At 37.5% G+C, this 25,673-nt stretch overlaps 1 protein-coding gene across 1 annotated transcript in view; it reads left to right on the plus strand.

Moving 5' to 3' along the window:
- The window catches only part of LOC107712626 (CUB and sushi domain-containing protein 2-like), a 290,171-nt gene that overhangs the window by 83,989 nt on the left and 180,509 nt on the right, over positions 1–25,673 (plus strand). The window contains exons 4-5 of the mRNA XM_016517947.1: positions 4,475–4,669; positions 11,991–12,198. Coding sequence (XP_016373433.1) covers positions 4,475–4,669; positions 11,991–12,198 — 403 coding nt within the window. The remainder of the gene's footprint in view (positions 1–4,474; positions 4,670–11,990; positions 12,199–25,673) is intronic.

Below are 25,673 nucleotides of genomic sequence, written 5' to 3' on the forward strand. Positions count from 1 at the left end.
ATTTAATTCCCCCCCCCCCCTATTTTATTTATTTATTTTTTGAACAAGCATTTTGACATTTTTGTGCTCAAAAGACTCAGAGTATTTTGTCATGCACAGCCAAACCGTCTCCTTTCAGCTGGAACTCATGCATGTGTGTCATTACGATATAGTGGGAAGCCGCTAATACTCTTCTCCTATGTAGAAGGAATTGTGGGATTTGCAAAAGATTGCATGTCTTGCCTGTTGTGTGCAGGGGGGTGATGAGTGTACACTACAGTTGCCTGGTAATTGTGCACCCAGAGAAAGGCATTGATTGAATCGTTGCTCAACAAAGCAGAAACTGCTTGTTGAGCTAATGTGCTAGTGTGTTGGGGTCAATTTCACAATGTCACTTTTAAAGTATAGACTATGGAGAGTGGTAGGCGTTTCAGAGCGGATTGTGCCAGAACTTTCATATTCATTTTTATGCGTGTGGACGCGCATCTTTCATAACCTAGCCTATATGTGCTAGTTAATGTGACTGCAGAAGTCACAGACAGACAGTGCTTTCTAGGTAACTATATGTTTTCATTAGTGATTTGTTTGTGGTGTTGCTCTCGCAGTTGCAAATCACTTATCATTTACGCCTGTTGCTGCTTCAGTTATTTTTTTTGCTGGTAAAACAAATCAATCCTCCTCAGCATAAAATCAGTTCTCTTGAATCTGCTGTGGAGATATTGCATGCTAAGCAGTGTCGTGATCGTTGTGAACAGATGCAAACTTAATTTCTTGACCTTGCCGTTTCATTTACCCGTCTTGTGATCGCAGCCTTAGATTTATCGGGTTGCTGTACTAATCACTTTTGAAAGGATACAAGTTTTGGATTTAGCAAAGTTTGTCAAGTTAGTGGCATTGGATATTTGAACTTTCAGAGGTTTTTTTTTTTCCTTGAATAGCAAGTTTTTGGAGTAATAACAGAAATGATCATTTCCAGTAATGTTTACTATAAATAGTAATATCTTCAGTAATATCTACTATTTCTAGTAATATGTATATCATACTAATATTTATTACTTCTGCATAGGGCTGGGTGATAAAACGATAACGATACTTATAGTGATAGAATTTTCCTTGATCGAACGTTTGATACATGTTGGATATAATGTTTATGTGCCAAAAGTGGAACAAAAAATCACTACTCATTTGAACCATGTTACACGGACCATTTATTCACTTGGCTCAAAGTTCAAAAGCATGAGCTTACTAGAGCAGATGTGTTTACTCGCTGATAAGACTCGGTCATACGAGCACTAAACAGCGCTGTGAATTCAGCAAAGAACACAAATTACTCTCTGAACTAGTTTAAATTCAGATGAAATGGCACTGACAAACAGGAAGAAACACTGTGAGCTGTTACTGATACAATCAGAAGACTTTGTAATCTACAAATTGCCATCATTTATCATGGATTTACTGCAGTAACACTAACATAATAATTGTACTGAATTTTATTATATTATTAATGTAGACAAGTATTAAAAGAGTAATGCATTTTTTTTGATTAAGCTATAGTGTTTGTGCATTTACACTAAATGTATTTAGACTACTGTTTTTCATACAAACACCTAGAAACCAAATAGTTACATTTTTACCATGGTATTGAGGTGCTGTATGTATGGTTTTAACTGTGGTTATCATGATCTAAATGTATGCTACTATAGAAGACCAGTGGTTAATTTTAATAAAACTCAAACAGTAAAAAAATTAAAATGAGGTTGTAATTATTAATTTTTTTTTTTTTTTTACAGATGTTACTGTTTTTGATAAGGAACATAAATTTATATCTGCATCCTAACTCAAGCTACAACTACTGTCAACTCAAGCTACTGTCAAATGTGCATTTCTAAGAGACGAAAAAAGATGCAATATTATTAATATTGCAGCCCACACTACAAACTGTGCTGAAGATATGCATCACCAAAGTCAGGCAACACAAACCCGTTTCATGATATTGACAAACTATATCACTCATTAGAACATGCAGAAACTAAGAAAAATTTTTTTCTATTAAGATATTTATTTTGTTAAGAAAAACATGACTGGAAAAGTGTAAAGAATTCAAAAGCGGGAAGTGTTTATCATGTTCTGACCATAAAGAGTGGTTTAAAACCACGATTAACAGTCTGCTTTCTACAACTTTCACTTAAGAGCAATTTTGTTTCATGTAGACATGAAATTTGTTTCATGTAGGGAAGTGCGGATACTGATACTGGTATCGGTATGGGGCCTGATACTGCACTCCTGTACTCGTATACTCCTACTCATTAAAATGCTCTGGTGCCAAAAGCCGTTACCACACAGCGTGTGAACAGTGCTGTGTCCAGACAAAGAAACATCAACAACAGAGAGCAGAGTGGAGTTATTAGAGATTAAGGATGTCTATAAAGTACATGCATGTAATTAATATAATGATAAATATTCAATATTCACGCCTGCATGTCTGATGTGCTCGAGCTGCTAAGCAAAGCACTCTGAGTGGATTGAGTCTTCCTGTCTAAGTAAGTGACTCTGACTAGAATGAACTGTAAAGTGCACCACACTTTGTTGTAATCATTAAACTATTTCTCAAGTGAAATTGATTAGGAAAGGGAAAAAAAAAGTGATGCAAAAAAAATAGAATCGAGTCCCATTCTTCACCAGGTTACAAGAACAGAGTTTGCTCTTATATTCCTCTCTCTCTTTCTTTTTCTCTCTTTGGTTCAGTGTAAATGGAGACAGAGAAAGAGAAATAGAAGGAGGGTCATAGATGCAGACGTAACGCGAGAAGCTTCTCTTGCCGTTTCAGCGCTCGGGCAGGATATCGCGACCCTTAAAATGGTTAAAGCAGTCAAACTGCAAGGGTGGTACAGTCAGTCCTGTGAGTTATAGACTGGATAAGACAAATGCAGTGGGGCCACAGGGAGAACAGCATATGAGGGAACATCCAGAGGCGGCGCAGAATACTTAAAGTCTCTCAAGGCCAGTAGGGATTTATGTTTAAGAAACAGAGTTGTTATGGATTCATGATTTATGTATGCAAAATCAGAATGAGAAAGTAGATGGTTTTTATTCTTTTGAACAGTTCTACCGGACCAGCGATGGGAGAATCTAGATAGCATTCTAGCTCATATTCATGCCACTCGTTCAATCAAGTTAATTAATGGTTAAGGGAGCACTCAACTCAGTCCTGGTTAAAATCACACAATCTCAAGTGTATGTTACTCACACCTGCGCAACTGTTCATTAATATGCATGCTGATAAATGTGTGTGTGTGTGTGCGTGTCAAACGTGTTGTTCTCACATGCTCTCACCTATGCAGTGACAAAACTGCTCTCCTAATCAACGCTGATATAATCAGCAGTCAGCCCACCTATCTCTCTCTCACTAGCTGTCTCTCCATAGCCAGCTCTTCTAAGACAGATTTCCCTACTGCAGTGTACCATTCCTGTTAACAGGTCATTGCCGTTAGGAGAGCTTATCTTCCAGTATGGGTATATTGTGTTCACGCTTGTATACCCGCAAACTAAATTACATGGCTTTTCCAATCAAAACAGTAGAAAATCAGAAGAAAACCTGCTGGTGGTATTGTACAGAATAGCTGGAATATAGAACACATATTCATATGCTTCAAATTCTTTTGAAATGTGAGTGTGTATCTGTCTGTCTGTCTGTCTATTTATTTTGATCTACTGAATATCTACATAAATGTTTTAAATATTTTATTAAGCCTTCTGAGCAAAAGAACAAAAACTTTAATTATTGTCTGAATGGTTGTTTTGACATTTTTGAAATGTTACAAATTGTTAGTTTTCCTAGTAAACTGACTTGCCTTAGACTTTAATGTACTGATGTCAATATGTCTTGTATGAATTGATTATGTACATAATGTGTTAAAACTTGACCATTTTTTTTTTTTTGAAATGGCGAGTCAGAATATCTTGTGATTGGTTGAAGTACTGTAAGTGGATTGAATATTATAGAATGTACAAATCAGTAATGCTGTGATTTTATAGGTATTATGTATTATGAAGTTACATTATAGATATATCATTTCAGGCTATTGCAAATTGGAACCCTACATCTATATTGTACACTTTTGTAAAGATGTAAAATGTGTCTGAAAGAAGTCTCTTAGGCTCACCAAGATTGCTTGTATTTGATAAAAAAAAAAGTATGCATAAATGAACTCTACATGGGCATATTCACATATTCATGGCAGTCTCATAAAAACATACACAGGTCTTGCAGTTAATAAAACAATGAAAACGTGCTCCACAGATAATAGCATGTATAATGTGAAATATTACAATTTAAAATGTATTTTAAAATGCAGTTTATTTCAGTTTAGATATCATTTTTAACAGGGGTAGCTTATACATTAAAACATCTAAATGCATCTCTCTCTCACACAGTTTATTGTATATATAAAAAAACAGTTTACAGTTAAAACATTTTGTTTCTGTCCCATTCCAGCCCTTCCAAGCTACACCTGTGGGAATCCAGGTCAGCTGCTGAATGGCATGCAGCAGGGCTCTACTTTCAACATCGGGGACAAGATCCGCTACAGCTGCAACCAGGGTTATGTGCTGGAGGGCCACACCGTGCTCTCCTGCCTGGCCACTTCCTCCGGCACCGCTGCCTGGGACTTCCCCCTGCCATACTGCCGAGGTGAGTCCAGGGGCTCCAAATGTGCGAGGTGGGACTGAACCTCCTCAAGAGAGACTCGAGAGAAGGTTACCAAGTGTCTTTATCAGCGCTGACAGATATCCCAGCGTTTAGTAGCAGGTTGGCTGCACAGTTCTATTTTTCCGGGATGAGACGCAGCAGAGACCCCCGAGGTGATACCTGCCGACAGCGAGGTCACGTGGTAATGTGTTAGCTGTTGACTGGGGGAGAGGGATATCCAAATGCTCTCGGTCATGATACACCGAAAACATGCTGACAGTTCGAGGCCAAATATTAACACAATGTTGAGCCCCACTGACGTGATGTGCTTACATTTTGCGTCCATTCTGTTATACGCAAAGCACAGGCTCATAAGTATGCATAAATGAACTCTACATGGGCATATTCACATATTCATGGCAGTCTCATAAAAACATACACAGGTCTTGCAGTTAATAAAACAATGAAAACGTGCTCCACAGATAATAGCATGTATAATGTATTAGACATATGCGAGTGCAATGCACAGTAGCTTTGGTCTCCAGATCGAGTGTGTTGCAGGCCAGTATGAACCAGGGCCATCTGTGCCCAGGCTGGGGGACAGGAAGCCCACGTACAGACACACATGCTAAGACACACAATGCCAGAAGAAGACCCCCTCTTGCCAATGCTGAAGCTCCATTATCCTTAACTGGCGTCCTTCCTCCGCCTCGTTATTCTTCTTTTACATTGTACAGTTTTTAGTCTTTTCGTCCCTGTATTTTTCTCACCATCACACCACTCTGCTTTCTCGTGCCAGGTGTTAGCAGTTCATGGATTTGCTGAGTCCCGATCCAACCATGTGTCTCCAGATGCTCATTCCTTCTTAACTTTAACAATAAAGTATTTATTAAAAAAATTACTGGAGACATAAGTGTGCCATATTTGTATGAGGAATTGAACAGCAAAATGAATTGAACTGCAGTTCTTGGCACAGCTAATCGGATGGTTCTTAGCCAGCCTGCAGAAGGGTACAGCAGAGATAATATATTTATGGATTTTACTTTTAGACAGAATAAACTAATCTCATATACAGCCTATGTAATAAAAATAAAGTCATGCGTGAAGTAACCTTAGACTTCATCTTAAGTAATTTATTTTGTGGTAACCGTTGCATTTATTTATTGCTAACGTATTTGTTTTAAAAAGTTGTTTATATGTGACCCTGGACAACAAAACCAGTCATAAGGGTAAATTTTTTGAAATTGAGATTTATACATCATCTGGAAGCTGAATAAATAAACTTTCCATTGATGTATGGTTTGTTAAGATAGGACAATATTTGGCTGAGATACAATTATTTGAAAATCTGGAATCTGAGGGTGCAAAAAAATCTAAATACTGAGAAAAATACCCAAGCGACTTAAGACTGGTTTTGTGGTCCAGGGTCACATATACACTAGGGCTGCAACAACTAATCGATAAAATCGATTATTATCGATTATAAAAATCATCGACAACGATTGTCATTATCGATTAGTCGGGTCCGGGCTGCCCACAGTTCACGTCCAACTTAAGCCGGTAGCGTCAAATTACAGCACTGAATTACACATTTTTATGGACAAAATGCATCTAAAAATAGTTGAGGAAACAGAATGAGATGCTGCGGGAGAGTTACGTGATCCAAGTTGCCCAAAACATGAGAATTCTTTATTTTAAGCTTTAAGCTAATGCATTTGCGTAATGGCTTGCCCTGTCAGGCGCTTTGCCAGATGATGCGTGTGTGTCCTCAGCACAAAAACTTTCAGTTTAAGGTCATATCCTTATGTATAAATGTCACAAATTCACGCAAGCATTTCCATTTTGCATAAAGCCTGACAGTCTGCGTTAAGTTTTAATCTTTACTGAATGAGCGGTGGGCGCGTGCACGCGCGTCAGACAGACGGAAAAGAGAGACAATTAATAATCAGCGCAAAAACATTAATTGTGCATTGTTTAAGTTTATTTGCCCAATAAATGACAATAACATATTTGATTTAAACAATTAATAATAAATTGTTAATAAATTGTTAAGCACTGTATGTTTTCATAGCATGCAGTTGGCACGTTTGTATGAAGGACATTGGGCAGAATGTGGAATAGTGTTTTTTTTTGTCAATAAAATAAAAAAAAGATAAAAAAACAAAACAAAATCTGATTAATCCAAACGAAGTTCTGCTCTGTACACATGTAGAGAAAACAGCAAATCAAAGGCTGTGGTAGCCGACAGCAGACAGCCTCCTCTCTGGCTCTGATTATGGGTGGCCAGAATGTGGCAGGAGGTTGGGTCATTTCCCTTAAAGGAGTCGCACAGTGTCAGTAAGGCTCCAGAAGCCATCTTGCTTCTCTGTCCTCATTACTGCTTATATATCTTCCAGGCCTCTTCACAGCGATCAGTCTGTCTTATTTACCACTTCCTATAGAGCGTATTATAAATATTTGATCTAATAAGTCTATATTTATATACAAAACATATACACAACAACAAGATGAATCCTAGAGTTATATTCTCATCTATATTTAGACTTCTATAATCAGAATAAAGACATAAGGGAAGTAATCTGAACTTTTTCATTACTTTTATTTAATGTAATTTAAGTTTAAAATGTTACTTTTTTATTTTACTTTATTTTTATTGTTAATTATTTTGCAATTTTGTGGCAGCCATTGCATCTATTTATTGCCATCTTTTAAAATATTGTTTGTCCACATCTTAGTGCCTCATAAAAAAAGGGTAAAAAAATTATATATATAAATATTTCCTCATTACTGCTTATATATCTTCCAGGCCTCTTCACAGCGATCAGTCTGTCTTATTTACCACTTCCTATAGAGCGTATTATAAATATTTGATCTAATAAGTCTATATTTATATACAAAACGAAATACTTTCCCAGATGAATATCAGATCTCTGCTTCTAAGCATCTCCACATGGTCTGTATCCTCACAGCCCTCTCAACCCCCTCATTCACTCGCACTGTGGGAATTCATTCAGTATTCCGCATTCAAAACGTCAGAATGGCTGGCTGCTGGCATGCCACCCTTCTCTACGGCACACTGAACAGGATGCTCGTTCCAAAAGGAATATAAGAGAAAACCGAAAAGTTGAATTATTACGGACTGGTTGGATCTGTTATTACTCCAAAATCCTTTTCTTTTCCCCGTTGTTCTTCTCTATCAGTGCTGGCTCTTGGGTCTCAGGGTGCTGCTGCACACCACTCGCTGCTGTGTTACCATGGCAGCCGCAGAGCCCGAGGAAGGCAGTATGAAGAAACATGAAACACAAGCAGACCATCTTTTGTAGGGGCTTAGATCTTTATGCATCACACATCATCCATTTATTCAAGGCAATTGAACAAGTCACTTTGACATAAAAGAGACTTCCTTGGGCAGTTCAAAGGTCTGCTTGAGCTTATATTAAGGAAACTGATTGATGTAAACCAAAATTCTGTAATGTGCAGTAGTTGTCAGGAAATGGGGCAGCCTTACAAAACTTAGGGGTGTTTTGATACGTTTTTTTTTTTTAATTAAAAAAAAATTTTTTTTTTACATACTATATGACATACTATGACAATGAATGCCATGTGTACTCTAATATATTGTACTTCATGTACCATGGCACAAAAATGGCTCTGCTGTGGTAAAGCCAACAGGTTATGCTTGTCTCTTTCTGATACTACTCAGTGATGGACACTTTTCACATTTGTGGGGTTCTCAGAACCAGAAATCATCACTGTTGGGTGTACTTCTATATAGTGGTGATGGGGAAATGACAGAAAGTATGTTTTTTGTGTTTCCATTTGCTCCAATAGTAAAAGAAAGTCAATGATAGTCTTTCCAAAATGTTAATGGCAGTCAGAAGAGAGAAAAATGAAAATTTACCATCATTCCCTCAACTGTTATATAAGAAACTTACACAATACAAATACACATATTGTACTGTATTTAATGTAATGTAATATAAATGCTATACAAAGTATAGTGTTATAAATATACATTAACATTCAAAAGTTTGGGGTGGTTCAGATTTATTTATTTTTTTAAGAATTATCTTATGCTCACGGCTGCATTTATTTGATTAAAAATACAGTAAAAATCAGTAATATTGTGAAATCTTATTACAGTTTAAAAGAACTGATTTTTATTTCAATGTCTTAAAATATAATTTATAAATGTTAAATTGTAATTAAATTATAAATTATATTTAATGTCTTAAAATATAATTTAAATGTGTTGCTGTTTTTTTTTTTCATGCAGACATTACTCCATTCTTCACTGCCATCCTGCGGAAATATGCTGATTTTGTGCTCAAAAAGCATAGGATGCTTCGAATAGAAATATCAAAAGAACAGCATTTATTTTAAATAGAAATCTTTTGTAGCATTCTAAGTGTCTTTACGGTCACCTTTGAACACTTTAATGCATCCTTGCTGAATAAAAGTATTATTTTATTTAAAACAAAACAAAACGTTTTAACAGTATTGTGTGTGTAGTGAATTGTGATTGGTTGTCTTTCTGACATCTATATGCATAATCAATTGTGATTGGTCTTGTGTTCCTTTCATATATGTAATCATGAATGCCAGAACTTTATGTATTACCTTCATGAACTGTTAATCTAGTTTTAGTGATGCTTTTAGGTTTCTGCAAATACTAAATACATTTTCACAGCCTTTTATAAATATTAGCAGTTTAGACATGAAGTCACAAAGTCTCTACAAGATCAAACGACCAAATTGAGAGGCAGAGCTGAGGCCAGTGATCGGCAACGTTCTGCTGAAGTGTGACAGAAACTCACGGCTGGAATATCAATAGCCGGTCCTCCCTCCCCTGCCTCCATGGCACTTTTTTCCCTCTCTCCATCCCTCTGTTCTAGAACTCTCAGATGCTGCTCCTCACATATGCTCAGTGTCTCTTCGGGGAAATGTAACAGTGACGGATCCGACGGAAGACTGACAGGGCCCAGGTCCTCCCGCCGTTTTCCACTCACAGAAAAGAAATCATGTGATTAGCCAGTCACTGCTAATGAATCCCATGCTGGCCTGTCAGAGACCCATCAGTGACAAGCAAGCTCCTTCACCTGTGTGAGGCATATACACACACTCTGCACTCGCTCTGACATAGAGTTTGTTTATTTGGTTGGTGAGAGAGAATTTTGCCTGCTAGGTGTGATGACTCACTTTTTCTCTCGTGTTGTCTTTCCTTCCTCCCTCTCGAACTCACACACGAACGCCAACTCAAATGCCTCCTAAACAAATCTCCCATCACTCTTTTTTCCTCAACCCCTCTTTTGCCCCAGAGAGCCTCCTAGTTATCATTATGAGTCACTCACTCGCTCACACAGAGGCTCTTTGCTCCTTTACATGCCTGGAAGGCAACATATCCACTTGGCATGCACCCATAATTCATAATTCTTCTGTAGCTATCAAACTGGGACTTTACAGGGCAGGAATGTCTTTTTACTGTAGGTGTGATTTTTATGTATTTATTTTTTCTCTATATACAGTGGAGTTCAAAAGCCTGAGACCACATGCAAAATCATTTTAGTATAAAATAATGTTTATATCAATTCCAAATAAATGTTAATTTGAACTTTCTATTCATCAAAGAATACAGAAAAAAATTTATTGCATTTGCCACAAAAAAAAAAAAGCAGCACAATTTTCAACATTGATAATAATAATAAATGTTTCTTGAGCAGAAAATCTGCTGAAAATTCAGCTTTGCCATCACAGGAATACATTAAATTGTAAAATATATTCAAATAGAAAGCAGTTACTTTAAATTTTTATATTTCGCAATATTACTGATCAAATAAATGTAACCTTGATAAGCACATAAAAATCTTACCGACCCTAAACTTTTGAATGGTAGTGTACATTTAACTTAAAAAAATGTATCTGATTAGTAAAAAATAGTTACCATAAAATTATTAAAAAATAAATTTATTAAAGAGAGAAACATTTGAATGAGAAATATTTCTCATATCTGTATATTCAGAAGAAAGATTTCTGAGTATTTCTGCTACTTCAGCATCAATAATCATACAAAAACATCCTGAAATGTATTATAATGGTAATTGTTATGCTGATAATATAATTATTTAAAACAAACAAACAAACAAACAAATAAATAAATAAATAAAAAGTCTCAGACTTTTGGACCTTTGAAGAACTGCAATTTCAGTAGACCTTAATCAGGGTAGATGGCATTTTGAATTTTGCGTGGATGAACGAGGCTGTGAGGGATAGACTTACAGTTTTCAAAATGGCACACACTGTGTGAAGGTCCTTGATCACATGTACTTTTCTAAACTTACAACTTTCCAAACTGTTTCATGGAATTGTTGTCTGCTGAAAGTTTTTTGGATGTTTAGATGTTTCTTCAGCAGAACAATCATTATGTTGATAAACAACAGTACAGTCCATTGAACGCACTGTATTTCTATTCCTCAGTGTCGCGTTTTCATTCCTGACAAACATCAAATATGACTTTAACTTGACTAGGGTCTGTTGAGATGACCCAACCTTGACACCTCAGCTAAACATCTTAGATTCTATATGATTTCTGCCAAAACTCACCATGGATATCTTGTAGTCCCCAGTTACCTGTACGATCTCTAACAAATAGTTTTTTTTGTCTTATCAGCTACAAAACAACTTGTAGATGCAGCCTGGTTGTCTGTACAACTTTTTATATTCATTTTATGTACATCGTCCTAGAGACAATGCCTCTTTTTGAAAAGGAGGTCAGGTATCTAGACTCAACTTTTCTCAATGTCAAAAAGTTTTGATTTCTTCCTTTTTCTCAGGGGAGGGATGCATAGCAGAAAAACGGGGAGGGAAGTCAGTGGGTCTGTTGCTTCGCCTTCACCCACAGTTGGCTCGGCTCTTTTTCCTCACCTCACGGACTCGCTGTCAGGAAGAAAGACTGAGCATCAAGTGAACGAAAAATAGAGAGATTGCATGTGATTCACTAAGGAAGGTTGGGAGAGCCAGGGGGCTCAATTACCACAGCAGCCGTTAAGTGCCTATTTGTTATATAATTGTCTCCTTAACACAGTTTATAGAGTAGAAACAGGTTTTGACTACAAATAATGAACAGAATTTAACATAGATCTCAATTAATTACCCCCATGTTACAGTGTGTTGCATCACTGGCCTGCGAGTGATGCCCGAAACCTCAAGACCTCCATTGTGTGTCACTACACCCCCCCCATTTCCAGCTATTTCTCCTCCAGAAGATCAAGGAAATTGATTTATTAAGTTAAATGTGTCTGTATTTGTGTGTGTCACTTCTTCACAGCGGACGATGGCTGTGGCGGCACACTAAGGGGTCAAAGTGGAGTCATCACCAGTCCAAATTACCCCCAGGAGTACAACAACAATGCGGACTGTACTTGGACCGTGCTGGCCGAACCAGGTGACACCATCGCCTTGGTCTTCTCCAACTTCCAATTGGAAGAAGACTATGACGTCCTGGAAATAACTGGCACAGAAGGATCCTCTCAGTGGTGAGTGCCCTAATGTTTTGGTTTTTCAGGCATCGCTAGGGAAACCGAAGTGTAGCACTCATCGCACACGGCGATAAGCAGAGAGCGCATGTTGTGTGCTGTTGGCAGTGGGTAGGTGTTTTACGAGAGAGAGGAAGCCAGGAGAACCCCAGCCATGAAACATCTCAGCACTTGTTCAATGGAACAGAACCAAATCACAGCTTGATTCAATTAATCAGCACATAATGCGCACAGAGCTTGGACCAAATAGAGGGGATAAAAACGTTGCAGTCCATCGCAAACCTTGTCTGGGGAGCACCGGAGTACTGATCATTTATGAAAATGGTTTTATGGGCCTCTTAGCCTCTTTGTTCACACAATTTCCTTTTCACACCCATTAAGTACTGTAACAGGCTCTCAGAAATTCTTATTGGATTGGGACAGGGACGTTTTTTTGTAGGCTATGGACATAAATGTGGCATTCTAATGACACAAGATGAGGCAGTGTGTAATTTTTAGAATATGCTAGAATATTTTCTTCTATCCCATTTTAATATGTAGAGAAGGATGCCATTTTTAGATTGATTCGGAGACTTGAGCCGTTTGGAAATATATATATATATATATATATATATATTTATTTATTTATATATATATATATTTTTTTTTTTGCAGTTCTGTTGGAGACACTAGTTGTACAGACATTATAAACTTAACTGTTGATCTATTGATGACTGTGTATGACAAATTGCTAATCAGCTGTTGCAGTGGGACTTTGTTGACTTAAAATTACTGTTTTTATTGGATTTGCTCTGGGATTAATAAAATTCCATTTGTAAAATGCGTAAATACTGTTCTGATTTCCTAATTTTGTTCCTTTGTACAGCATTGATACTTAGTATTTTTCCTTAGCGGACATGTGGTGTGCCTGCATTATATCTTGCTAAATATATTAATTAGCAATAACAAACTTGTTGTTTTCACACAAGAAACCTATTTAAATTTGTTAGAAACTCAGTACAAGAAGGTTTCATTTAATTTTATTTAATGCATTAGGTATAATGGTTTATTTATAAACATACTTCTGTTAATTGTTGTTCCTTTTTTTCATAATGCATTAACATTTCTTAATGTTAAAAACTATATGCAGAACTTAAAGCCGGGCTCAGACTACAGGAGTTTTAAAATCCTAACCGATTATGCAATCTGCTTGCAGCACACACATATTGATAAATCTTTTTCTTCCCTCAAAATCTTAAGCATGCACACACTACACGATTTGAAAATCATGGTTCATCACATACTACAAGATATTATTAAGATTATCATGCCAGAGGGAGTGCCTCACGTGATCTTAGGCCTGGGACACACTAGACGATTTTCAAATCTTAAACGATTTTAAAACCATGGGAGACCACAGACATGAAGACAGTTCAACCGATTTTTTGCCTTATAATCCTCTGAACGCACACACTAGATGATTCGACCAGATCGCGAGACCACACACTTGTTGATTGTAGGAACGATTTCACAGTGACACATGACCTTACGGACACTCGCGAGATCAAACGTGACTAGAGAAGAAAAACAAATAGAGGACAATCAACGTTGTCAGCTGGCTCTCCTGGCGCGCGTTCTGTTTCACAGTGACAAACAAAGTATAACAAAGAATATGGGTGATGTTCTCTGCTTTCATGGCATGTTTGTGGCTGCCAAGTTTCAGCTATAGAAGCACGCAACATCCGGTAGGTGACGCTTGCTCGCTCTCATTGGCTATCGCGTAGGTGCCGCTTGCTCGCTCTCATTGGAGGGTATCACGTCAGAGGCAGCCCGGTAAATATCAAACATACAATTTGAGTTCGGGGACGCTCCGTCTCGATCGGGAGCAGATAAATAATCGTAATGACACCACACAATAGAGGATTTTTTGGACAAAAAATCGTTTGCGACAAGCCGCGAATTGGGCCACACCCCCTGATCGTTTGGGGATGCAAATCGGCTTAAAATCGTCTAGTGTGCAGCCAGCCTAATGAAGCAGATCGTCATTGACGTTTCAGCTACTAAAGTTTGCATATATTAACTAGCGTGCTAGCAGCTTTCTACACTCATCTGGTATGTTCAAAACTGAGGCGATTTCACCCCAGCTCTTCTCTTTGTCCTTACGGTTGTGGTACATTTTCGACACATTATACAGACAGTTGTGTTATTGCAAAACTTCCACAAGCAGTTTCCTCCACCTCAATGGACCCGTACAGCAGCTTGTTTTGCAGTCGCTCAAGTACTTATATAATCATAGCCGTGATCACCCCGATTTAAAATCCTAAATATCAAACATGTTTGATATGATTGGGGAGGCCCCGATTTGTGTGCGAGCAGTTTCAGAGGTGCAAGATTTGATCTGTAAATGCCTCACATTACCAGATAATATGCACCAAACATCGGAACTGACCGGGGTCCTTGACAATATTTTTTTGCTCCGATTCCCAGGTGGGGAAAATCAGGGATAAATCAGCCTACAACTCCTGTCGAGTGAGCCTGGCTTAACCCACTAGGGTCCTACTCAATTAGTGATTAATATGTTTTAATATTAATTTTAATAATTTTTTATTTTATGATTAATATGTTAAATTTAAAAATAATAAAAAAAATAACAGCACCACCTCTCTTGTACATATTCTGTGATATTCTGTGTTTTGGAGCAGCTCAAGCCGTTTCTCATTGCACTCTGTGAAATACAGACTGAACAGCGGCTCAAAACAGCTGACTGCTGCATCAGCATATGATATACAAACTACAACTCTCGGCTGGATAAAGCAAACCAGTGTTTTGCTAGTAAAGTTTTGATGGATGACAATTATAATCAAGGTAAAGAGGATTACAGTGACATATGGGAGTTGTACATTAGGTTAACGTGTGCCCATTATTATTAATGCGTAAACGAACCATGTATGTGTGTGCTCTTGGTGCACTGATCATATTTCTGCTTGAACACAGTTCAGTATATTCATTTAGTTGTCAAAATGAATGGACAGAGAGTGTTTTATAACGGATGCTCGTGGAAGAAGTGTGTTTTGGAGAAGTTTGTGAGGATCAGTGATGTCTATGTTCATATGGGCATCAGATGATGTTTTGTCCAGTTTTAAACGAACACACTCCAGACAGTTTCAAAGTTGTCACTCCTCTGCGCTTCGATTAGTTTTATTTTATTTTCCACACATATTCCCATCTTAAGCACTGCAAACATGGATTTTAGCACACAGAAATGTTTGCATTTGAACTCAAGTGACGTGATGCATGCTCTCTTTCATGTCCACATTCTTAACCCAGCACCGGCGGGTTACTTAGCTATTATGATTGTCCACCCAAATTGGGACAAATCAAATCAGCTTTCTGACCCAACAGTCTCAACTGAGCGTTTGGATTGAAACAATAACTTAGCATTTTTTTTTATATGTGTACTATTAAAAGGTACACAGTGTATGTTCTTGCTAAATCACTTGCAAACGTAAGACTGTTGTTAGGTCAAACATGCCACATAATATTATAATGGGTACCCCTTAGTTTCAATATGCTTATAGTATAAATAATTTGTGATTTTCCAGGTTATTACTTCTTTATTCCTTAATTGTTGCATGTAATGTTGCTGTAATCTAAAGCGTTACCACCTATATTATTAAATGCTGTAAATTTCTTTGTTGTCAGTTCATACCTAATGTGTTAAGTCTGCATGAAATGAAAATTCAAATTTCTCAGTGCACTGATGCAAGACTGATGCAACATTGATCATGTTGTAAATGATTCATCCATACATGTGTTTAATTTTTTGACTTATAATTTTAAATCGAAAAGTCATAACTCAATTTTCCGGTAAAAGTGGCAGACCTCTTTCTGGTGGCGTACAGTATGTTGAATGCCTTCAATAATTTAGTCTGCTTAAAACCCAAACTTTTCTTATAATCAACAACTGATGCAAGGAGCTCAGTCCCGACCGTTTGTTTTTCCTTTTTCTTTTTCAATAATCAGTTTCATTTGGATGTGTCACAATGCAGAAGAAAAGATCTGTTGCTATTTCTGCTACGTCACAACTTTAACAAATTTAACCTCATAGTGAAGTGTTACCGAAATGCCACATATGAAGAATTTTTTTGTAGACTGTCACACACAGCTTTGAAAAAAAATTTAAGTTGACAGTATTTTCTCAATATAATCATGACTAATTGGACCACCATGAAAACGTTGGGACTTTGAGACCATAGATCAGTTCCTTTGAGGCTGTAGATTCTGAACAATGAGCCGCATAAGTTGGCATGTAAATTAACACCTTATGTCTGTAGACCAATTAGAGTAGCCCATTTACTGTGGTGCCAAGAGCCTCATTGCTGCTGGGGTCCAGCCCTATACATGCGTAGACCTTATTGAGTCGTGACCCCCTGCACTAGAGTCGTGAAGCATGGACGCACGTCTGCCTCTCCGACACACTCTCTGAGGGTCAGTGGAGGAGTGCTGAAGGAAGGTTGTTCCTGGCCAGAGGAGGCGATCGATAGACACCACTTCCCTCTGTCCCCTTACTGCCACCATGCATGGGGTCACAGCTGAGCACTTAATTAACAGAGGGTGAGGAACGAGCAGACGGAGAGAGACGAGATTGCGTGGTTCGACCTTGGCATGTTCTAGAACCCTCAGGGAGAGTAAATAAAAAAGGAACGAACGACCCACCACCAGAACTAAATGGGCAATTAACCAATGAAAATGCCCAAAAATGAACAAAAGAAGCATCAAATACTGTCAGAGAGGCCAATCGCTGCACAGCTCCAGTTGGAAAGCCAGGTTAGTTTGGTATCCGAGGGACTGTGGGAGTTGTTCTGCTTACTGAAGAGTGGATTTTTACTGTTTGAATGCTAAAAAGTAGGGTCCAGTCATAAAACTGAATTTACTGTATACACTTCATCAAATATGGACTAATATCTGTGAATATTAAACTGAAAAAGGACTGCTATCAAATGTTAATTCTGCATGTACGTAATGTCTCTGTGTGAATGAGCAGTGCAGTTTCGTACTCCATGTGAATTTCATCTCCAGAGCTGCTGAGAGAGTTTATTTCATGAGCATTTCATTGCATTTAATAAAACTATTGTCAGATAAACTCTTCACTACAAGGTCTTCACTTCCTGCAAAAACAAAGGTTTGGCTTAACTTGAGGAAATTATGACAAATATATTACTATTATTATTGTACAGAATGTATAATCTAATCATAATACTAATAATAACAACAACAACAACAGTAATAATACAGTTTATTAATACATACTTTTTTAAGGAATATCCCACATCACATTTTTTGTGAGTTTTTAATTTAAACGGTACATTTCTGAAAGAAAGAAAAGCATTCCATGAGTAACTAAAATTGTAATACATTGGTATAAAATAATAATAATAATTAATAATAATAATATAAATCTTTTTTGAAAAATTTGATTAAACCATTAATATGGAATCCAGAAAAATTAAAACCGAAAACACAGAATTTGAGTTAAAACAATGCAGATTTCATAGGGTCCTGGAGAAGTTATCGTTGGCATCAGTTGCTGCTAATGTTTATCTGCAGATTTTTCAGATATGTAGCTGGCAGTCTGGATAGGTCTGAGTAGGAGGATTTACAAGTGTGTGTCTGTGTAAAGGTGAAGGATAAACAGGTTTCTCTCATATGAATGGTCATCAATGTAGAAAGTCAAAGGCTGGGTGCAAAAATCTATATGCAAGTGATCAGGATGAAAGACAGTGCTGCTCTGTCAGGACCTGTTTCTATCACCCTGAGTATTTGATTGGCATGATACATGTCTGTGTGCTGTGCAGGACCCAGCAAACAACACTGGACACTCAGTCATCTGCCTGCCTATATTGAGTAGGGCAGCAGGGTTACCCATGAATCACTCCAAAGAGCCCCTAATTTCCTCTTTATCTCCTTTAGCACAGATCCACTGAGCGGCAGAAACACTACATCAACATGGGTATCCTGCTCGGTAAAACATGTTATTGACACCACTAGAAGCAGTTTCGTATGAATTCACATGATGTTCCAACCACTAAGGGTTTAACTGTCTTGACCTATTAGAATATTGTCGTAGTTGTGGCTTGGTCGGATAGTGCATATTTTCATATATGAGCAGTAACCCATGTCCAATACAACCCAAACAACTGGTTTCCTGTGTTCATCACTGTCTTGTGCATTTAAAGGCAAAAAAACAAACATCAATATTGTTGTTATTTTATATGAATTTATTTATTTATTATTTTGGTATGTTCGATACATCAGAGATCCTTTAGTTGTTGCTTTGTTTTGTGCAGATCTGAGGCTGTCAGTCCTCTGGATCTCCCTGATCTCTTGTTGCTCAGCAGGGTTGAGAGCAGAGAGCAGGCCTGTATACCCTGGGCACCTAAACATTGCCATAAGGATTGTTTGTTATTTATGCATCTAAAAATGCCTTATTCCTCTCTCTCTCACTAACTCACCAGAGTCTCTATCTGTACATCTCCACAGAGACTGACTGATGTTCAATAACTACTTGCGTTATTGATTACCTGTTTCTTCTCAACTGTGAGAGAGACTGGTATTTATAGAAAGCACTGGATTTTTGGGATGGATCCATGCCTCTAAAGGTCGTTTTGCAGCCATTTGTGTATGTGTGTGTGTGTGTGTGTGTGCGCGCGCGCATGTGTGAACACCGTTGTAAATGCACTTGTTAAATCGTAATTTCTAATGCCCTACAATATAAAAGGAGCAATTACATTTTATCCAGCATATGGAGATTTTTATATCATAGATGTTAAGGAATCTGAATTGCTTTCAATTACTTAAAACACTAATTAGACCAACAATATTCCCTCAAATATTACCCCAGCTATTCTGAGTTTTCTGAACAATTTCATATTCAGAAAAATGTTGCTTATTTGTGAGATCCCAGAATGCGTTGCAGCATAAATAATGCAGATATTTTTCTAGGCTTATGTTTTTCGCAGTTTGCTAACTTTATTCATGCTGCTGTTTTTGTTTTTGTCAACGATGATGATAAGAACTCATCTTTGAACTTATGTTTTTTGTCACTGTTATAGAGGTTTATATTAAGTGATGAGGTCAGCTTTTGAATACATATTTAATCCATATTTAAGAATGAAATAATGACATTTATACCATCATAATTGATGTTTTGCATAGAACCTGGAAGGAACCTTTAGCAGTTACTGAATGTTGATTACTGAATGTCAAAAATTATGATTATTACACATATAAACTTTTATACTGATCAAAAGTGACTGACATTAGACATTTTCTAGACATTTCTATTTCAAATAAATGCTGTTCTTTTCATCAACTTTGTTCATCAAAGAATCCTGAAAAAAACACTGACATTTTAACATTGATAATAAGAAAATAAATGTTTTTCTTGAGCATCAAATCAGCATATTAAAATGATTTCTGAAGAATCAAGTGACACTGAAGACTGCAATGTCTGCTGAAAATTTAACTTTGCCATTACATGTATAATATTATATTTTAAATTGTATACTACATGAACAATTATATATTTTAAAATATATTAAAATAGAAAACAGTTATTTTAAATTGTAATAATATTTCACAATATCACTGTTGTTACTGCATTTTTGTAACCCCTAACTCTAACTGCCCTCATATTTTTGAATGATAGTATAAAATTATTATTATTATTATTATTTTATCTACTCAGGTTAATCTGGTTTCTAGTTTTAGAGAGGTATTTGTCAGCTGGATGAGCTAGGAGACTGGAGGGGTGACTAGCCAAACCAGATGAAAACCAGCTATGGCAAACCACCTTAGACTGTTTTAAGCTCATGTAGGTTATGCTGAATCTTTTAGTGCACAAGTAGACTTGTAGAACACGGCTTCATTCTGTACTCTTTCATCTCTTAAAAATCTCACATCTCTCTGCTTTCTTAAGATCTCTGTTGCGCTATACTCTCGTGACCATGCCTTTATTGGTTGCTGATGTACATCTTCTTTTTTAAGGTCTTCCCGGCTGTGTTTTAACCTCCTCAACACTTGTTTTTAGCCCGTCGCGGTCTTATCGTGCTACAGACCAAGATGTTCCAATCCCAAGTCCTCAGGGAGAATCTATCATTCTGCTGGCTGCCATTCATAAAACCCTGCACACTTCTAGCAATAACGCGCTGTTCGTTTGGATGCGGGACAGAGAGACAGGAGTCGTGCATTTTTGTTTTGCACATTTGGCTGGCAGCAGCAGAGGCTTAAGTAATTGCCCACTTGCTTTCCTGTCGCTCTCTTTAGATTACGGTCTGAATTTGCGTGACTGGCAGAGGATTTGTCATCTGTGTGCTGCACCATTTTTGCCTGGTTTTAAGCGATTAAGTTTTATTTATAAGAGGTGCTTAGCAAAAAAAAAAAAAAAAAACCTGAGAGCAAGAAAGCAACGTGCACTGTAAATCATTTTTACCATTTTATTTCTTTATTTATCCAGGTAAACATATATGCCTCGGCCCATTGGTGGAGGAATGAAGCGTAGCTTTGTTTTTTTCTGTGCGTGTTTGTGTTAAACATGACAGCTGATCAGCACTCGAGTCACACAGATCCCCGCAGAGACAATTCCCTTCCTGTCAGTCTTTCCTCTGCAACCTCCCCCTCATTATTATTGAGATGCCATGAAACGTCAAGATGCAGGCAGGCTGCTCTAATTGTCAGATGAAAGTGTGCCATTCTGAAGTCGTTCATAATAAATGCCATTTCTTATTTTATTTTTCTCCTCTGCCCTCTGGTTACCATTTATAAAATGGTGCGAAACTCGGCCAGTACAAACACTGGGGACGGAGTGTGTTGCGTTTCACATAGAAATCTGAAGGAGTGTTGCAAATGTTCAGTTCTCCATGGTTTAGACACATGCCACGGATAATTACATCAGACTGTAAAAGCAGGTCAGCGTCTTACTGTGGAGGGAGATATCAATACCATTTCTCTACTGGATGCCTTTCTCGTTCTGCACTCTTTCTTGTGCCGTTTTTTTTTTCTCTCTCTCATCCTCTCTCTCTCTCATGTTTCCCTCCTCCCATTGTCTTGATATATATATATAGTTCAAACAGAATGAATTGTCTTTTGAAGGGGGGATTCAGATACATGCATGATTTGTTCTCAATTCACCCAGATCAAAATCAAATTCATCTTTGTTGCTTAATGTATTATTTATTAAAAAGACAGCAAATGAAATCTGAATCATAACCAGTGCAGTGGGTTGGTGTGTTTAAAGGGACGGTTCACCCAGAAAATGAATTCTGTCATTTTCGTTGTTATTGATTTATTTAAATACAAAATAAATATTTTTGAAGAATCTTTACAGCTATTTTCTGATGATCTTTCCTTCCAGTGACTTTCTCAATCTAATTTCTGTACAAATTGTTATTTTGAGTCCGTTTTTCTTTTTCTTTTAATTAACCTGTTAAAACACAAATTGGATTGATCTGGTTTTGGTGTTCACTGAGTTTTGGGTTGATGATAGATATGGTTGCTGTAAACTAGGGATGCACGGATTTTACAATTTTGCCCAATAAGCCCATAATTGTTTTCTTGTTATGATTTATATTAAAATTGTATACCTTTTGTCTAAAAACAGTTGTTTTAAATGTTACAAGTGAATAGCCATCATGAAACTATATGATATGAAAAGATATATATATATTGATATAATAATATTGTAACAAAGTTCGTAGTCACGGGAAGAAGGAGGCGGGAACCGGCGAACAGTTAAACAAAACTTTAATAAAATAAACAATCACAAAATGAAAGTAAAGCGGCAGCCCCTCGCGGACGACTTCTGCACACAAAACACAAAATAAAGTCCAGGCCTGGTCCTCTCTCGTCCAACAATGTCGTCACTCCTCCTCTTATCCTTCCGGAGCTCCTCCGTGGGACTTGAGACCGGTGAGTGGCGCAGGTGTCGCCCATTAGCATTTACTCCACCGGCCTCGCTCCGTTCCCATGGCTCTCGGCCCCGCCCTTCTCGTCACAAATATATTGAATTATTCGTTTAAAAAGACTGACTTAAAGTGAGCATTAAAAAAATACAGTAAAAAATTAATAACAATGTAAAAATAGTGACTATTAGCATGCACTTTTATATGCTATATCAGCTGATTCAATATTGACTGACACAGTTAATCAATTAATAATTATTTTGGAATGACATGAGTAGATACTGACAGTCTTTGTGTGAAGGACTCTTTTATTTTTAAAATGACAAATTACTGTCATTTTAAACACGACTCAAAGATGCCTGAAAGCAACACAAGTAAGTGTGGCATGTAACTATGGTCTTCTTCTCCCAGAGGAAATGGCAAAGAAGGGGCTGTCAGGATGAGGGAGCTGAGTGCATTATCATTATGGTTTCTGGTTGTACTGCAAGCCGTTTCACATAAGACTAAACAACGAAATCGCGCTGGGCTCCGTGACATTGCCGTTTCAAATATACCTCGAGATGTGCTACTCTGCATGTAAAGTATATCCTTCCTATTCTCGCAGATAGAATACACACATATACCCTCCATGAATAATACACAGGACCATATGTTCTGGAGGAGTATGTGCTAAGCATGCAAGCAGAGATCACATGCGAACATATGTGTCGTGGTTACGTTTTCTCTTTTTTTCTAGCCGGTGATCAACCCGGGGACATGAGAACTGCAATATTTTAGTCTGCAATGTTTAATAAGTAAATCCACACTGCAGGAGTGAGGAGGTGCAGATCACCTTCTCACCCTCTTCATGTTTCCACCATGTCTTTGCTGAAGCAGCGGAATTGAACTGAAGCTATGTTTTGGCTTCCCATCAAGGACAGTGTGAAATCAATAGCTGTCTCTTTAGTCCGCCCGATGCACTTATCAATTTTTTTTTTCCTTTTTTTGTGAGTCATGTTTTATTTAGGCATGTGTTGGTCTAATGTCTCCATTCGAACTGAGCCATCCATCAAAACGGCACGGATGACCGGTGCTTAGCTGGTGTCTGGCAATATCAGATTGTTTACACACATCCACTCGGCATGTAAAAGTATCACTCTCTCTCTTCTGCCCTGCAGACTGCCATCTGAAATCAAAATCGACAGGAACCGGTTGAAGGAAACGGTCAGCAAACTCTCATATTTAGTTGCTTCCTATCAGTGTCATGACCTAGATCAGCATTTTTTTCCCCTCTCGGAATGTTACAAGAGCTTTTAAAGGAAGGGCAAAATGACGCACCGATATATATGTGTGTATATATATATATATATTCAGGTGCATCTCAATAAATTAGAATGTCATGGAAAAGTTCATTTTTAGGGCATTCTGTGGGACAGGTGGGTGTGAACCGATTGATTCTGGCTTGATGTGCTCTAAATTTACCCCTTCTAGGTCTCTGCTCGGCATTTGGCCCACACTGGAAAACAGCAAGATGGACTGGAATGTTTTCGTAAGCACATTTGCTGTTAGGTTTGCAGCTTTGTTCGTTGTAATGATAGACGTGGACCGTACTATGAGAGAATAAAGGTAATGGATTAGATCAGCCCCCCATTCCTCACTGCTGATTACCCAGCACTCCTCTCATTTTTATAGATGCCGGTCGACTGGGATTGTCTCCAGTTTGCTCGATGTGTTTCAAAGGCAAGGCTGAAGCGGACACACTGTGTGATAGCACACTGAGCAGCTGTAGTAGTTCCTATTGCCTACAGCACAAAAGCTAAAGACTAAAGATCATTAGCTGTGAGGGAAACATGGGGCGGGTTGAATTGGACAAACCTCTCAACTTTTCTTTTATGTTTTAAAGTTGTACATATTGTAGTATCAGTTAGTCAGGCATCGAGCTATTGGCATAAAATCTGGTCCACATTTACTGCAGTAAATTGGGAACCAGAAACTAGTTCTTAGAACTACAGTAGTTTAATTAATAAATAAGTAAATACTACATACATGCATAAAAATAAAATGGAACTGTATGACAGTGTTTCGAATGATGTATATAAAATTATTTTGTCAGAAATGCATTGTAATAAATGAAATATGTTTGTTCTTGTTTAATATATAGTTAAAGAGAGATGATTCACCAAAAAATGCAATTTCTGTCATCATTTACTCATGTCATTTGTCTCATATTGTTCCTGTTTGACTTTTGTTCTGTATACAGAGCACATAAGATCATATTTTGAAGAGCATTGGAAGACATTAGCGTTCATTTTATGAACAAAAATTGTCAATGAAACCATTAAGGAACCAAAATCATTAAGAGGATACAGAATTGTTCAGATCTTTCCCATCTCTAGTGTGCATTATTAACTTTATAACTAAAATATTCAAAAACAAAAACATTCAGCTGTAGAAATGTATATTGTTATATATCCCAGATGGCATCAGTCAAGAATCAGCTCTGAGACCAGCACCATTTTGGTGGAAAGGAGTATCTGTAGCTTATTCTGGACATGGCATGTAAAGCAACCAACCACCTAGGACATATAATGTGTTATGCCAATGGGGCCAGTGCCTCGGGGCCTCTCACTGCCAGGGGCCTCCAGCTGAGATTCCTGCTGTAGCTAGAGAAAAGCCACTGCTGATGTAAAATTGACATAGAAACAAACAGTGCTTGAATGTGTGCCAGTGACTACCAGCCACAATATTATTTTCTCTTTTGCAGTGTATGACTCATATATTGTGTACATTCTTGTAATTGCAATTTTATTTCTTTCACTTGCGACTATTTTCTCATATTTGCATTTTTTTAATTATTATTATTTTTTTTAATGACATCTCACAATTGTGAAAACAATGGGCCTTCAAAGAGGCTGATGCCCTGGGAACTCCATAATTCGTCATTATCAACCACATTTATATGGGAAGATACATTTTAAATCGGTAATGCTATAATAACAGACGGACTTCAAAGTGGTAGTTAATTTCAGTGTGCAAAGGATTAGAAGAAAAAGTTAGTATTTTGTGGTTAGAATATTTCATAGACATAATGCTCCAATGTGTAATACAGTTCTGCTCAAGGACATCTAATTTACTAGCATTTACTCACTACTAACTGCTTCATACAAAATATGTCAAAATATTCAATACCATGAATGTTGCAAAACATCCTAATCAGCCAATCAGATTGAATCAAGTGATTTCGGCTTTGATCTTTAAAGGGGTCATATGATGCAATTTCAAATTTTCCTTTCTCTTTGGAGTGTTACAAGCTATTCGTGCATAGATAAGATCCCTAAAGTTGCAAAGACTAAAGTCTCAAGCCCAATGTAGGACTGTTTCCTGAACCTGGCAGAGTAGCCTACAATGCCCTGGCTGTGCACAAAGGTCGTTTCTATAAAGTGGGGCAGTTCCAACTTTGCAAGGACAGTCTGGCGCTTCTGACTTACAGCCTGTAAGTAAGTTTTTTATATTTAAAGAATTTGCCACTGACGATTCAAACGCGAGTTTTGAGCAGTG

This window comes from Sinocyclocheilus rhinocerous, unplaced genomic scaffold, assembly GCF_001515625.1.
Source record: "Sinocyclocheilus rhinocerous isolate Xijiao unplaced genomic scaffold, SAMN03320098_v1.1 scaffold538, whole genome shotgun sequence".
In the NCBI taxonomy this organism is placed as follows: Eukaryota; Metazoa; Chordata; class Actinopteri; order Cypriniformes; family Cyprinidae; genus Sinocyclocheilus; species Sinocyclocheilus rhinocerous.